The 16,973-nt window shown below is 39.3% G+C and overlaps 1 protein-coding gene across 6 annotated transcripts in view; it reads right to left on the reverse strand.

The window, feature by feature from the left end:
* The window catches only part of MCF2L (MCF.2 cell line derived transforming sequence like), a 141,208-nt gene that overhangs the window by 34,201 nt on the left and 90,034 nt on the right, over nt 1-16,973 (reverse strand). For all 6 annotated transcript variants that reach the window (XM_062515086.1, XM_062515085.1, XM_062515084.1 and 3 more), the window contains exon 4: nt 3,230-3,320. In XM_062515086.1, the coding sequence (XP_062371070.1) occupies nt 3,230-3,320 (91 nt within the window). The remainder of the gene's footprint in view (nt 1-3,229; nt 3,321-16,973) is intronic.

Raw genomic sequence — 16,973 nt, forward strand, 5'->3', positions numbered from 1 at the left:
CGCCTGCCCATTGCAACTTCATCAAGTAGAGAAAAACAACAGCAAAGTCTGCATGCCTGGGCATGTTCTTGCCACAATCTCTGTCACATCCCAGGAAAGGAAGGGCCCTATTTCAGCCCAAGCCTCTGTCTTTGCTCTCAGTCTCAGTGCACTGCATGTGATGCAGCAGAAGTCATCCTGGGCGAGCGGTGCAGTCACTGCCCTCCCATTATGTCTGCAAAAATAGGTTAACCTCATCTTCAGTCTTGACTACAACAACCCTTAAAGATCAGCATGAAATACAGATTCAGCTCATCAGCACTAATTTTCTGCCCCAGGACCAAAAAGCCCTCCTAACAATAAAGAAGGAAAAATGAAGCTTAGAAATTTTTAATAATATATTTTCCACAATAATTTCAGCCTGAAAAAAAACCCATTTTGCTAGTTTTCTTTCAAAATATACTTCAAATGCCCACTAGCAGAAACCAAATGTGTATGAAAAGTCTTGAAAATAACAAGAAATAATAATAACAAATACATGCTAATATGAATTTCTGTTTAACATCTGTTCAGTGCTTACAAATACATGTCCTACAGCTGCCAGGGTATTAGTGATGGGCAGATGCTCCAGCCAGGATACTCCTGTTGGGCAGTACTCCAGCCACAGCACCCTATACCAGCATTTCTGATTTCACAAATCAAGAAGGTCAACTTCCTCAGGATGATTAGAGAAAAAACAGGAAAGATGGTAGAAATGACAACAAATAAATGGACAGCCAACACTCTCTTCTCAAATTACGTGATGCTCCTATCCACAGCAGTAAGCTTTATCAATCAAAAAAAAAAAAAAAGGCACTGAACAGGGGATTTCTACAAGGGCAGGCGGTGACAGGACAAGGGAGAAGAGCTTCAAATTGAAAGGAGGCAGGTTTAGATGGGACATTAGGAAGAAATTCTTTACTGTGGGAGTAGTGAGGCACTAGAACAGGTTACTCAGAGTAGCTGGGAATGTCCTGTCCCTGGAAGTGTTGAAGGCCAGGCTTGGATGGGGCTTTGAGCCACCTCCCCTAGTGAATGGTGTCCCTGCCCACGGCAGGGAGTTTGGAACTAAATAATCTTTAAGGTCCCTTCCTATCCAAAGCATTCTGAGATTCTGTGATTGAAACTGCCAGAGCTATCAGGCTTTTAGACATCAAGTACAGTCTGGATAGCCCAAATAACATTCAGATGCTTCATTAACCACCAAAAAACAATTCTGACTAGGAATTTCTGGTTAAGAAAACCAAACAAGTGGAAGTCTCCAGTTACCCGTGAGTCATTTACAAGAAATCTCTGTCTATCAATAGGACCTCACTAATTTGGCACAATATACATATCTTGTATATTTGGCTTTGTTTCTTTGTTAAACAACAGGTAGTTGAAACGCATTAGATTTCATTTATATCAAATACTACAGCAGAGATATAATGAACAAGAGCAAATAATTTTTCACTACATCTTCTTTTGGAATAGAAGCACAAAATTTTCAAGTGTTCAGGGCTGGTGTGACTATTGCTGGAGCCCAACAGGAGGACTGCTATAAGTATGTATACACGGGTACAATTCAGAGCAACACTGTTGCCGTTCAACAAGAGGAGAAAATACAAAACATCATGCCTTTAACAGATTAGACTTCAGCTAAGAAGCATAATTCTTCTTTCAGGAAAAATTCACAGAAGAATGAGAAAAGCTGAAAAGAGCAAAATAACCCATGAGCAGCAGTACTGCAAGTGTGCAGTGCTCCTGCACTTAACACCCTTCTCTGAGCAAACCCCCTAGGCACCAACAGCATCGTGACAGTGACAGATCCCTTATAGTGGGGAGTAGCTGCTCAGTTCTGTTCACTGTGCTTCAAAGCAAAGTCACACACACTGGAGGAACATTACCATAAATGTTATCATCATGGCTATAAGCAACTTGTCTGTAGTTGCTCCCTAGCCCTTACAACCCCAATTATGCAAATAAAAGGACCATAATCTGTGCAGCACTTCTCTGTTCTTGAACAGAAACTACAGCACTGACTTTTGAAAGAGACCCCAAGTCTCCAGATAGAGTCCTTTTTCTTCAATCATTCTAAATTATGCTGCTCTCAGTTTTCACTACTGGAATCTGCTCAATGCTGCATGTCAAAATTTCAAGATGAGCTGCAAAACTAAATTTTGCTGATACTCCAATGTATTTTTAGTATCTTAACATTCCTACCATAATTATTGTGTAAAACATTGTATTGTGGGAATATTATATCATTATATATTAATTCACAGAACATCATATAGTGGGAGTAATTGACTACCTTTAAAGATATATTACTTTAAAGTCATGAACTACCTTTAACTTATAATAAACAGAAAATTCTTTGGCCATAATCAGGCCACATTATAATGACATTTACTGTTTTGATTTGATTTTCTCTTACAGAGTCAAAATTTTTCAGCCATTAAAAATTAAGAGATATTTACAGGTTTTTGTTTTTTATTTTTGGAAAGACTGTTGACACTGGCAATTCAAGCAAGGATAACAAGGAAGAAAAAAAAGGCAACCAACCATAAACCAAGCAACTAAAAAAAAAAACCCCACATAAACCAGCAGTAGAATAAGCAGATGATAAACATGAATCTGTCCTTAAAAAAAATAATAATAAGAGCCTCTAATAAGCTTCTTTTTCTGATTTTGGAAATAATAATTGAAAAGGAGACTGGGAAAGTTAAGAGCATGTACTGTTGATTGATCACAGAAGGCACATAAGACTTTCTTGCTTACATGTAATCCTTGTTTTAAATCAAACATCACAAGACCATCTTTCCCATGTGAGCTCCTTTCACAAGTGGCAAACTCAACCAGAACTCTCACCCTCATTTCTTCATAAAAGGGAAGCTCACTTGAATAGTGAGAAGTAGACCCAAACCCTCTGGTGATCCATGGGGTGTCCATGCAAATATGAACCTCGACCTGGGAGGGCTGCATGCTCACACATTCACACACACTCTCTCTCTCCAAGTGCATACTTAGGAAGATATCCTGAGCTGCATTAAAAGTACATCATAGACACAATGATGCTCTGTCTGGGAGACAAAACAACTACTGGATATTTTCTGTATCATCTATTAGCTGACGTATTGTAGAAGAGAAAAGGAATTATGTTTTTCCACTTGTAAGAGGAAGATTCAACACAGAAAGATCTTTCTAAGGGGTCATTTAAGGCAGTACTCACTGCTATCCGCAGTATGGAAGCTTTCACGGAGGTCCATTTGTCCTGTCTGCGATCTATGACAAGAATAAATCCAATCCCAGCATCTCGTAAACTAAGTTTGGAGGAGGAAAGAAGAAAACAGGAAAGTTCAGTTAAAAATACAAATGTAAATCCTGGTTCACTCACACAGAAAAACAGTTAAAAAAAAAGGTAGCTTGACCTTTTGTGCAGAATTTTCTTCATATAAATATCTTAAATAAAGATACTCTATACACCATTGCAAAAATGCAGCAGTCCCACAGTGTTTCACAGAGTTTCAAAAAGTATTCAAATAATGAATTCTTCTTCACAAAAGATAGTATTTACATTTCTTGCGCAGGGATTATTTCAGAAGAAAATAAAACCAATTGATTCTCCACAATTTGTTGCTGAAATAATCCCCTCCTCATGATGTTGTCAGTATAATTTCAGGATCAAAATAAAGTTGTTTTCCTTTTGCATCTGCTTTTAACCTTTTGTTTGTCTTCGTCCTCACTGACACTTAAAACTCCTTAAAAACACAGATCCTTCTGCTCATGCCATGATATTGCTCCACGCATCTGAAATTGTCATATGCCTCCACGTCGTAAACTTCTTCCTAGGTGCATTTTCACATTCACTGAAACAAAAAAACCTTACGGCATTTAAACTCCTCAAACCAGAGAGAACAACAAGCTCAGAGGCACTTCTCTGGAATGGAAACATCTGTGAGAGAGATTCTGCTCAAATCCTGGCGTATGGGTGACCTTTCTCTTTTGCCTGTGCTCAGCTGCATGTGCTACCGAGCCCTGACCAAGGGATATGCTCCTGTTTTGTAATTCCCCATCTAAGCCAATTGTGCAATGCCAGCAGCAGCCCTTGCCAGCCAATCGCAATCAAAATGGAAACAGCAGGCAAACACAAGGCAGACAGGCTCAGATTTATTGTTTTCTCATAGATTCGCTCCTTTTTTAGTATACGTGCCGTATTTTTACATCTGATAATTTATTGCAAGGCCTGCTGTGGCACCGTGAGACCTTTAGAAATATTGTGCATCAATTTGTTACAGCAATATCTTAAAAGAAAAAATAAAAATCAACACAACAGAATATCAGGATTCTTTATTCAAGATTGCTGAGTCATGGAAACACCAGCTTCTCTTTATAAGATTATGTCAGTAGCATAATGATAAGAGGATGTTTAGGAGGATGAAGAACACAGGTACCCAGATGTGTTATCTTAAGCTACTCTTCAAAATCACAAATTTAAACAGGACTCACAGTTTATTCCCTCTTTTACAAAACGCAGTATCTCTCAAATTTACAGACATACTGTTTAGTGGGAAACATGAATAATCATTTGAAATGCAAAGGAACCCTTGCTTTCTTTCAGAAGCAGCTAACCAGTTCTTTAAGCACAGCAGAATATTAGAAGCTATCCTCACTGCCCACATTCAGTGCACATTACTTAACTCTTGCCTCTGGGTTAGGGCAACACTGATAAACAACATCTGAGTACTTGCCTTGTAAGCCTGACAACCCCTGCAGACAAGCAGAATTTTATACTATCAAAATGCTTCCCACTACAGTAAACTTCCATTTACTTTTGTTTTGTTGATTTACTAAAGTTTCCCCTCTTCTTTTTCTTTATTTAAAGGGCAAGAGGAGGAGAGAGATCCAGACTGATTTTAGCCTCTTCCTGTTCCCCGTTTAAAGTTCTCACAGTTTTAACCTTTAGTGACTGAGCAAAATAACATTGTAATAGCAACCACGTACCACAATAATCAGATGGCAAAACAAACTCCTTGGGTAAACAGCCTTAATGTGCATGAATGGAGTCAAAAAGGTGCTACACCTGTCCCCACAGGAGTCAGGGTGGATTTTGGAGTGTATTAAGACTCATAAAGAGCAATTTTCCCTGCTCAGTAGAAGTTCCCAGGAACCCTGAAATCCCTCAGAGGAAGCATAATCTCAGAGTACCTAAATGCAACATCTGTATAGTATTTCAAGAAACTACTGATATTTTGGTGCAATATGAATAAAATTAAAGCCTATGAAAGAGCACCAATAGGACTTCTCTCTAGGAGCACACAAAAATACAGGCTCATCTGGAATGCCAGAAATTATCTATGGAAGCTCTACACAATTAATCACCTGCCTCAACACCTGACAATATACAGAGCTTAATATCATTATCCTAGAAAAATAAAGAGACAAGGCTTACTTAAGTGGAAGAATTAACAAAGAAAAGCACATCTGTAAGATAGCCCAAAAGATGTCTTCAGCCAACCTTCTTTTTCCACTGGATCAAACAGAAGGATAAGATATGTTGTGTGCTTGCCTAAATCAGCAAGCACATACATAAAATCCAGGATTCCCCACTGCTGCCTAGAACAGACACAGTGGCAAAGTCCTGAGCATCTGACTTCAAACTGTTAGCACTCCATTAATATAGACTGGTGGGAAAAAAAAAATTAAATGCCCTGTCCCAAATCAATCAGGGTGGGAAAAGTATTTGTTATCTTGACAACAGTGCCTTGTTGCAAGGGCCTGGCTCTGGAGTCTGGGATCAAGCTCCAGCAAATCACAGGCAGGAAGCAACAAACCAAACTAAGACATTGTGTACAACAAAGTTGAGAACATTACAAAGAGAACAAAGTCATGTATTCAAGAAAAATAAATATTGAAAACAGGTCTGTTTGCCAATGTACCCTTGCTCTACTGAGCTCTCTTTGCTGCCAGACACGCAGTTGCATATGGGGTTGCGAGACACCTTGCAATACTCCCCTCTCTTCTAGGGCATAGGATGAACAGTGCTTTGGAAACAAGCACATACTCAGTTTTCCTTGGGCTCCTGATTTAGCTGTGAGTGCCAGCTGTCCCTCTTTCCCTCAGCCATACCTATAACATTTTATCCTGATACTGGTTTTCCCCTACCCCTCCATGTGCTTGAGAGGAATGCATTTTGTTTTGTGCTGTGTCACAGCAGAAGCATGTTCTCATAGGCACAGCTCATCAAGCTTTTCTCCCTGCCTTGTCCAGCTGCATTGTACTCATCAGCTTGGCTCACATCTTCCCATGCCCCTGCATCACTCCCCAATAACCTTGTCTCCAACACTTACATTTTCTCTCCCATTCATTCATCAGACTTTGTCCCGAGAACATTTTAAAAAAGTCTTTTTTTTTTTTTTAATTTTAGACTGTCAGGATGAATGGCATCAGTTCTCACCCTTCCTGAATATCCCAGTCCCTTTATCCTCCAACTGTATGCTGTGTCCCACTCCATCTCCCAGTATCTTTCCTTGGGTGGACACTTCCCTCTGCTGTGGTCCTGCCTGTGGAGTCCAGCAGCTTGTCTGCACTGCCTACTGGTCAAGAGGTGGCACTCACATCCCATGCCACACCCTTCCTGCTCTCAGCCCTGGTAGCAGACCTGGCTCGTGAGCAGCTCATCCTGTAACCACAGAGAAGCTCCTGCTCAACCCCAGGATGATGCAGGACGTTTTTGGTAACAGGCTTGAGTAGTTACTAAGCATCTGTGGTGTGGGATTTAGGCAGATTTTTCCCAAGGTATTTTCTTGACACAAAAGCCATCATTCTTCTGAGTGTCAAGTCCGAGTCCTTGAACAAAGGATGTAGACACTTGAGCTTCTCAAACAATTGTTTCAATGTTTGAAGAGCATGGTGGATTTCTTCCCTGGCATCTTAGGAACCACTCAGCTATTTTGCCTGAACTTTATACCATAAAATCAAGTGGCACCTCACAAATGGAAAGAAAATTTGGCAGAGTTGTAAACTAATAGAAAGCGACCCTTACAGTGAGAAATATTAGAAAACCTTAGCAGAAGCACCTGTCTATTCAGGCTTCTTAACATTTCCCATATGACCTTTGTTGTCTTTATGTATTAACTTGTATCCGGTGTACTTTCTGAAACAATAATTTATATAAGCTTTTAATTAAAATTTAGTATTTCCTTCCTTTGTTTCTTTCCCAATACATGCACAAAAAAAAAACCCCAGACCAAAACAAAATACCCAAAACATTATGGGATAAGCACTGTTCTTCTGTTTATTCACCAGAACAAAGAACAGAACATTTTTAGAAAGGCAGGGAACCATCCCTGCTTCTTCAGGAAATGTGTACAGCAAACTCACAAAGGCCAGCTTGGAAAGGTAGAAAGTGGACGAAGAGGAGCAGGGCCACAGAGGACAGGAGAAAATGCAGCAGAGGGTAGGCTTTCTGCTCAGACCCCTCCCTCTGTCTTGGGGAGCCAGTGTAAAACCATTAGGAGGAGGTGACAATGAGACTGAAATACCTGCCCAACAAGCAGTCAGTTTTCCATGTAGACTTTAGAACAGGAACTGGATTTTCCACTTAGTGACTTAGTTAACCTTAGATTATGGGGACATCTCCTCTTTGTCTTGTTTTCAAGACTTATTAGCTCATGCACTTGGGAGAAAGGGTGGGAAAGCTTATAGTACATAGGACTGTGGAAAGAAACTTTCCTCTGGGGTATGTGGAAGCAATTACATAAACATCCTCTGAAAGATCCTTGCATTTCTCCAAGGTATGGGTGGTGACAACTGCTACACAAATAATTTCCTATTGCTTCTACACTGCTGTATGAAAGCAGTTGGTATGCATTGATCTCTGCTACAAATGAAACAAAGCAAACCTTAGGGTTCATCCCAGAGACCTGAAAGTATCAAACCTTTGCGTGTTTGAAATTCTGTAGAGCATTTTAGATTACATAAGTCCACTTATTTAAAACTGAATTTCAGTCTTAGAGCTTTATTATTAAACAGTTGGCCTACATTACAGTCAGGACTGTTCCCTACCTCAACTACCTCAGCATATAAATGGACTAGAAATTCTTGCTCTCAGGGGGTGAAGAGCTATTTCCATATAGGACTTGAATAACATTCCATGAAGAATTACTGCATTGAACAGAGCACCAAGGCAATATCTGCAGCAATCTGTATCATAAGCAGAACCCTGGTACCACCCTTAGAGCTTCCTCACCCTCAGCACAGCGGCACACACACTGCTTCAGAAGATGTGAGGTCTGGAACACCTTACAAATCCTCATCTCTTCTGGCCTACAACTGCAAACCTATGTAAGAAAGACTTGGAATTGGCTCACCCACTCATCATTGGTCACTCAGCTTAGGAACAGGCCATCGGAAATCAGACACTTAATGAGCAAGGTTGCTGTTTCCCAAGAGAAAATGCATTCTACATTTTTAGAGACGAGACACTTCAACTGACTGAACCTGAGTCACCTCAAAGACCTCTTCTCTATCTCTCCTGTTGCTGCTAGGATGATTTCTTGGGGGGTGAAGGGGAGACAAGAATTCTTTCTTAATCATCATTATTTCACACATTAAAAAAAACGAAACAGCAAAGGCCCCAGCAATTAATGGAAGCAGAGAAGAGCCACCTCCCTAGTTGCCTTTATAAGTTCTAGAAGACAGTCAAATAATATAGTGAAGAATGTGATATTAATGGCATTAAAAATCTAGATAAAAGTCTCCAGTACAGCAACTAGGACAGGAAAAAAAAAAAAATCAGCTAAGCCCTGTGGTGACATTTCACATTACCAGTTTTATGCTGGTTTGCCAGCAAGGAAAAGGGCAGTAACAATTCACCTGGCATAGCCTTGCTGCACATTTCCTCTCCTCCTGTCCCTTATGTAGGGTAACCCAGACTACTTCAATTTGATCATTAGCTATGTCCTAGAGGATGCAGTGTTTCCTAGAGCTGAAGAATTTAATGGGTTATGAACTTCACACAAAAAAAAAAAGAAAAAAAGAAAATTTCAGCTGTAACATTATACAAAATGTAGTACCCAGCCACTAAACAGTAATTAGATCTAGAGCAGTTTCATTTCTTACAATTCTTGATTGCTCAAGATTTCAAGTTATTGAAAAGCTCACTTTGTTTCAGAACTGGCCAATTCATCCACTTCATTCCAAAAGAAATCCACCTTCTGGATATTTTAAAAAAAGATACAAAAAAGATCATATTTGGTATGTACCCCCAATTTCAAAATGTTTAAAAGCTGCTTAATAAATTTAAAATATATTGTACTCATTTGGTCTTTAAATATTTTTATCTTGTGACAGCTTCTTTCTCACAATGCAAAGTAAAACTGAAAGGACTTAACATTTTAAGTCACCATCTCCAAGGAAAAGGAAGCAGACTTGTGCTTTTTCTTGAGTAAATTATTAAAATAGATTGAAATATATCACACTCCACAAAGCTCCAGTTTGAAAGCCTCAGATAGTGCAGACTTTTATAGCCCAAAGTACCCAGATTCACTGCAGAAGGTCTCTGATTAAAACAATTTAGAGATAGCAGGAAGTGAAAAATAACTATAAACCAGACATATGAGCTCTTGCATTGAACTTCCTTGTTTCAATTGCAAAGTGATCCTGTAGGTTTTAACACTGTATCTAGGCTGAATACTGCTGCTCTTTCAGATCTTACTTAGTGAGTTTTCTAAAAACCTGCAGTTAAATGAATAAAAATTAATTAATTTAATTTTATTAATTAAATTAATAAAAGCATTTAACTGAAGAATAGCCTGGCAAATAAATAAAGTATAATTCTTCAAGTGTGTTACAAATGTATCATTTTATAAAGTTACATAATCTTACAAATTATAGTCTGAACTTGCAATTTATAATTTTTGACACTCATGAAATTATATCATATGTAATCATAAAGTAATTACAACCCTAAGATAAGTTGGAAGTGTTCTGATATCTGGACAGTAATACCTTCCCATTAACTCCAATTGTTTTAAATTGGTAAACTTTAGAATTACATTTTCTGTTTTTTTACAACAGAAAATTTGACACTTGCATTGTAATTGAGATATCAGTGGCAAGAAACCATCTGCTAAGAAAATAAATAGAATAAAAATGTATTTCCAAAAGATGGCTGCATATACAACTACATGTTGCTGTCATGGCATTCAGTCACTTAGACAGAAAATAGCAGTTTGGTGCCAAGTTCTGCCACAGATGTAGATGTGTGACTAACTGAGGTCAAGTATACTGAGCAAATCTGAGGACAGAACTGTCACTAACAAAGGCAGCATTTATGAACACCCAGATGAAGCTCTTTGGCTACCTAGCAGACCTCCTGAGCCCCTAAAGCAAACTGGCATGATATTTTTGGCTCCCACTCAAACAGTGGGCCTGACATCTTCTGGTGATACTCATTTGTGACAGCTCAGATTCCTACAAGAATCACTTTCAGCTGAGGTCTGAACTGGTCTATCACTAATCAGTTCTTATTCCAGCAATATTTATGAGAAAAAACAGATATTACAGGTGCACTCTGTTTATGGTACATGGCACTGCACACAGGGCAAAAACAGGAACACAGTGATTAACAACTTCATACATTAATTCTATCATTCCAGACAGAATTAATATAGTTTTGGCTTTGTTTTTGTAACCTGTCTCTTCAGCTGAAAACACTGAAGAAGACAGCTAGTGCAGAAGTGCTGGAAGGACAAATCCATCTCTTCTATCTCATTGAAAAATCATCCAAAGCAGACCCAAGGAACAGGCTCACTTCTAACTTCCTGATGTGCCAAATTGAAAGCTGGTGCCTGGTGGTGTGGAATTGCTGCACTGCACCTATCTCTCCATATCCTCATCTCTGGACTCAGGGAACAAGCTTGCCATGTACTCCTTACTGTGTTTAACCAGTGAGCAACCTGTGCTGTGCTTCAACATGAAGGAAGGCTCTTGATGTAGAAAAGTCTGTTCTATTTGATTCCTGAGCCCTGTCATATTCACCTCAATGAACTGTAACTGCAGAAAGCAAAACCTACCCAGCTCAAACTAAGGCTTGCCACTGTTCATGAAGAAATATAGGAAAGACAAGGAATTCCAGCAGAAGAAATTTAAAATAAGATTGCTAGAAGTGTTGTTATGCAAGTGCAGCCTCTAGTGGTCTGTCCAAAATCACCAAATGCCAAGTAAAAATCATTATCTTTTAAGCTCTTGGCACCAACAGCAGCATTTCACCCAACACAGCTGATGCTGTGACACTCCAGAGCAGCAGCACAACCTGCAAGCAAGGAGGCACCATTTCTTATTGATGCTTGTGCTTCAAATCTGAATTTGAAAATAAAATCATTTTCCCGTCCCTCCACCCCCCAAAAACCAATATGCATGCTATTCTGTAATCTAATTAATTCTATACTGAAATGATGTGGATAGATATATTTTTAAATGTGCATTAAAAAACCCAAAGTATTTACACTGTCTCTTTATTTTGGTTTTGACAGTTTCTACCTTCCCTTCACAGAAACAGATGAAGCTGCCCAGGAAATTAAGAAAATCTGAGCTTCTGTGTTAGAGCTGAACCTGTTAAAGCATCATCATTAGACATGGTTCAGATAAGAAATTTGATACATTTCCCTGCCCCAGCTATCCACCTTTTCTTTCTTTTCTTTTTTTTTCTCCACATTCCAGCCAACTCTCCCTAAATCTTATCCAGGCTACCACTGATGAAAACCTTCTCTCTTTCCTATTATGCTTACTTTTGGTCTCAGCTGTTATTAGTTCATGCCCCAGGCATGACTAAAAACACATTGTACTGGAATTTTCTCAGGACTGGAAAACCATCAGATAACCAAAATTGCATTTTAGGATCTCTCAGCAAGCGCATGAAGAAGAATTTAGATAAATGTTGGGTTGTGAGGTGGTATAAATAAAAACTATCATAGGCAAGTTGTTAAAATTTGCTCATGAAACAGAAGAGATGAGCAGAATCATACAGCCTGGCAGAGTGACACCATGGAAATAAATGCCTTTTGCCACTTTATAAGCATAGACAAGAAAAATTATACATTATGTTGTGTCAGTGACAGGAGATCTTAAAAGTCAGATAAACAGGAAAAAAAAAATGAGAACAGCTTCAAAGAACCTTATCTAAGGGGTTATTAACAATTCAAAACTTTGGAAGTCTCATCCAAACTTCACAATGATTGCAGGGCAGACAGCCACAAGTGGCTATGTGTAGCCTTATGACTGATCTGATAATTCCTCAGTCCCCACAGGACTGTGACAACAACAGCAGCTCACTGCACTGCCAGCAGACCAAGAACCCACATGGAAGATGGGCCAGAATCAGAGACATCCTGGCAACAAGGCAAACACCAATTCATTGACAAACAGCCTTGGTCCCAAAAGCAACCATAAGTCTTTATCCTGCACAGAACTAGGTCTCTTGAAACTGTGAGATGCAAATCCCAACATATTTACATGAGGGAATTCTGTCTCAAGCACTGCTTGTGTTCCTCAGCCAAATGGACAGCACTGGTACAGACCTTATTTATTGTAAAATATTTATGCCAATTTATGCCAAGTCATACCTCTGTCTTCCCACTCAGATCCAGATATATGGGAATCAGTATCTTCCTTGATTGGCCCCTATATCTATTCTTTATCTCCTGTGCTCCTTTAGGTCCTCAAATCAGCCTCTCTTCCACTTTCAGCAATTCCTCCTTAACCACGACTGATTGGAAGACAGCAATGCTGGTTATATTCTATCATATATGCTGACGACCTTTCTGCTCCAAAAAGCTTATGCTGTTGGGAGGAAGCCAAGGGAATGTAGCCAGGGTTAAAAATAAGAACTAAGCTGTACAGGCATCATCATCTGCCTGGGCTGGGACATCTGCTTGTACCACGTGCGTTTACTGCCTTTCCATGATAGCCATCAGCCTTTTTTATGGTAATTTCATAGATTCATAGAATGACTTGGGTTGAAAGGGACCTTAAAGATCATCTAGCTCTGACTTCCCAGAACTTCACAAGCTTTATCCCAGCAAAGAACTAAAATCAGAGCAACCTTGGTGTATTTTTGCAGGTGAAAGAAAAATTAATTTAACAAGTAGTTGCTCAACAGATCCTCTTCTAGTGTGTGAAATTAAGTAAAATAAGAGTTTTTAATGAAGAGTTATAATTTTCTAAATGGAAAACACGGTGTGATTTCTTCAGGTCATGCAGAGCTGGCTTTTAGAAGGACTGTTTGCAGAAAGACAACAACTTTGAGGACTCATTTAGACTTAACTACAGATGGCTGAAGTAGGTCACATTATCCTGGAGGGACAATTAAGGATAAATAGGTCAATAAAGGCAAAAGGGTTCCATGATGGTTTAAGCTTAAGCAAATTGAGCAACAGAAAGCCTGTGTGACCTTCATTTTAGCATTATTATGCCTAACTCCATAAAAACCATTTTTACACCTATTCAGAACTGCCATACTGGAATTATATTTCCAGGACACTGCAACAACCACTAATACTACTGCACCAAGTATTGGAACAACCTTACAGGGAATCCTGCACAATTTATTTTAGAACTGTGCCATTTCACCTAAATAGGATGTTAAATTCTCTGACTAATAAAAACCCCTGTGTGACAGTCCAGAATTTTAGTAATTAACTGTCACAATTTTGCAGTGCTTAATTTACTTTTTCTTATTAGCAGACTAAATTTACCACCGGATGGTGTGTGTGTCATACATACTACCCAAATCCTCTAAACCCTAAAGGTGTAAATGGGATTTAAACACTGGAAAGGCTTTACCTGTACAGGGCTGGGCTTTAAAACAAGTTTAAGGGACTTATAAGGTACGCATTGAAACAAGTGTAAATATTTCTAAACCCAGTAAAAATTCAGACTAAATAAAAATGTGGGCTTTGACCTTCATCTTGTGAGGGTTTGTATCTGACACAAAAGCTTTGGACTACCACTTAAATGTAAGATGCAACACCCTTGCTTCAAACTTAAGACCTTGTATTCCCTGTCTGCTTTCAGCAACATATGGCATTTACAACTGTTTGGCAGCTGTGCTCTGAGAAGGGAAGCGTACACACAGCGTGACAGATTTTGCTGGAAGTCCTGGGATATTCTCACTGACAAATTTGAGGGGCTGCCAAGGTAACAGCAGGGTACAGGTTCCAGATCTTCAGCATGGATTGAAATCCAGCAAAGAGGAGAGCGGGAAAATTAAGCACAGCTGACAAAAATAAACTCAAACTGCAAAGCTGTTGCTCAGCACGTCAGTATGAACTGTCAGGGCATCTGGTTTTTGGCACTTCTTTACCATTATGTGGTGATGTTCATCCCTGGCACGCCATAAAACAAAAGTGTTTAACTCTTAGCCAGTGGTGGGCTGCCCGTTCAGTTTGCAGATAAATGAGCAAACACAGGCAGTTACCCTCTGACACTGGCTCTTCACAAGGTCTGCTGGACCTGGCAGACTTACAGGCTCAAAACACAGCATTACCCCAAAACAGCATTGCCCCAACACTGGTGCCTCTGTTTTCAGAGCACAGTGGTGGATCCGTGCCAAGGACACTGGTCAGGCCCAAGCAGTGTGAACCCTGAGCTCTCCTGTGTTCCTGGCACCGAGGTTTGCTAGCTCCAGCAACACCCATGCCATGCTGCTGCATGCCCTTCTGGTCCCTGCCTAAATCCACCTCCTCATGCTTTGCTGTGCCCACACACATCTGAACCCACTGAAAGGCTGAGCACACACATTTCTCTTTCAGTTTTCCAGTGCTATCCCAAACAATGGGAAGCTGGTGTAGTAAACAAGGAGGGATCTACCAGAAGCCTAGCAAACCCTAATGACTGAGCTTTTGAACTGACAGATATCAATGCTTTTGGAGACCATCTCGTTCTGTTCCACAGCTTGGACAGGATGGCTCCCTAGTTTCTTACACCAGAGAGTACCAAAAAACAACAGGATTTTTAAGAAGGCTACACGGTGTTCAAGCATTTGTAAACCTTCAGGAATCTCAAAGAAGGGGACGCTCTCCCAGCCAGGAAACTGATGGACACCTTTCTAAACAGGAAGCTGCTGAACATGCCAAGTTAGCCTGAGTTATGCTCAAGATCATGCAGCAGGACAGAACAGCATAACAAAGAGAAGCTGTACAAGGACCTGGCAGAATACAAGCAAAAAGGCCCATGTATAATGCTTAGTCTGCAATATGGGCCTCGAACAGGCCATCAAAAACTACTCTGAATTTTCTAATCTACACTATTTATTCCTCCTGAAAGGGATTTTGTGTTTAAGACTCAGCTTTACACTTCTGAAATATTAACTTTCCAATCTCTTGTGACCACAAGAATTTTAGCATGCTTTCTTTGTTCAAAGATGAGCCTATATGAGCAGGAAAGAAAAGCATTAAAACGATGCTCTTTTGTTCTCATAAACAGCATATTGTTTTCTAATTGCAGTAGAAATTGCTAATTAACCAGAAGCAAAACCATATGTTGAAAAATACTGTGTAGTTAAGTTTTTTTTTAACCACTGCAATAATCCATTAATTTCTTTTGGAGCAAGTTCTCATGCTACTGCCCATATTTGGTAAATCCATATTCCAACAACGTGCACACACTTAAGCTAACAAAATACATTTCAAGAAGCAGCTATGATGAAGAGAAATTAAGTTTGAATAGTACCTGCCTTCAAGGTACACTGCAAATCTTAGAAGTCTACTTACCAGAATCAATAGAAAAATGAAAAAAACCCAAAACATTCAAAACAGAGAACACTGAATGCCCTGAAATGCAATATTCTCCCTTCAGCCTCAGTACACATGTGATGTAAAAGGTACATCGCACAGCTGCCTCTCCCACTATGCAGTAAGAATGATGGTGTTTGTTGGGCTTTTACTCAGCTAAGAGAGAAGACAGCCTTGATCTGTGGGGCCTCTTTCCCCTACTGAGTTCAGCAGACATCCCCAATGTCTTAATACACTCAGAGAGTGTATTAAGAGGAGATGTTCTCTGCAAAAAGAGAATCAGACCAACTACAGGGACATTATAATATCTCAAAATATCCCAAAAGGATGCAAGACATGGCTGACCATCCTCTACTAAAACACAGTTGAATTTAAAGTTGTCACCTCTTACAGACAATTTATCTAGAGACACTACTGTATTCTACAACTTCATTTATAAGAACTATTAATTCATGTGGATCAACATTTACATGTTACCTACTTGTACCAATTCAGCATTTCAGTTAAACAACTCTTCCTAGAAAGTACTGCCTTATGTACTGCCATGGATTCTACTTGGGTAGCCTATGAATATTTCTAAGACAATTCTCACCTTTTAAATAAAACTTTATCTTATATTTCAGTAATAATAAAAACATAAATTGCTAAAAGGAAAAACCTGCTTCATTACAGAAGCATTACAGAGATAACTTTAGAACACATATTTCAATACCAAAACAGAAGTTATAAAAGCATGAGCTGCAATCTTCTGCTGTCTATTGTACTCATCCTTAATCCATTGTTTTTTTCCTGACAAAGCAGAGATCTTTCAGTACACATAGTACATGACTGTTGTCACACATTACGTCAACAATCTGTACTGAATATTTGGAGATTACTACAAGCCATATGTTAGACATTGTATTTTCTCCAGCCATCTATGGAACACAAATTTACCTTGTAACATAAACAACAACACCCACCTGAAGAATATGGTTCAGCTCTCTGCTTAATGTTATACAGTTGCACCTAGGTTAACTGAGTATCTTTAAACTGAGATGAGGTATTCCCTTTCCACTGTGTCCTTTCTTAACATCCTCATGTATCAGGAATTTACACATCTAAGCACATGCTAATAGCTCTACTATGTACACTATTCTACTCTATGATCATCTAAGTTGATAGCATGCAACTTCTAATAGT

This window comes from Cinclus cinclus, chromosome 2, assembly GCF_963662255.1.
Source record: "Cinclus cinclus chromosome 2, bCinCin1.1, whole genome shotgun sequence".
Classification (NCBI taxonomy): Eukaryota; Metazoa; Chordata; class Aves; order Passeriformes; family Cinclidae; genus Cinclus; species Cinclus cinclus.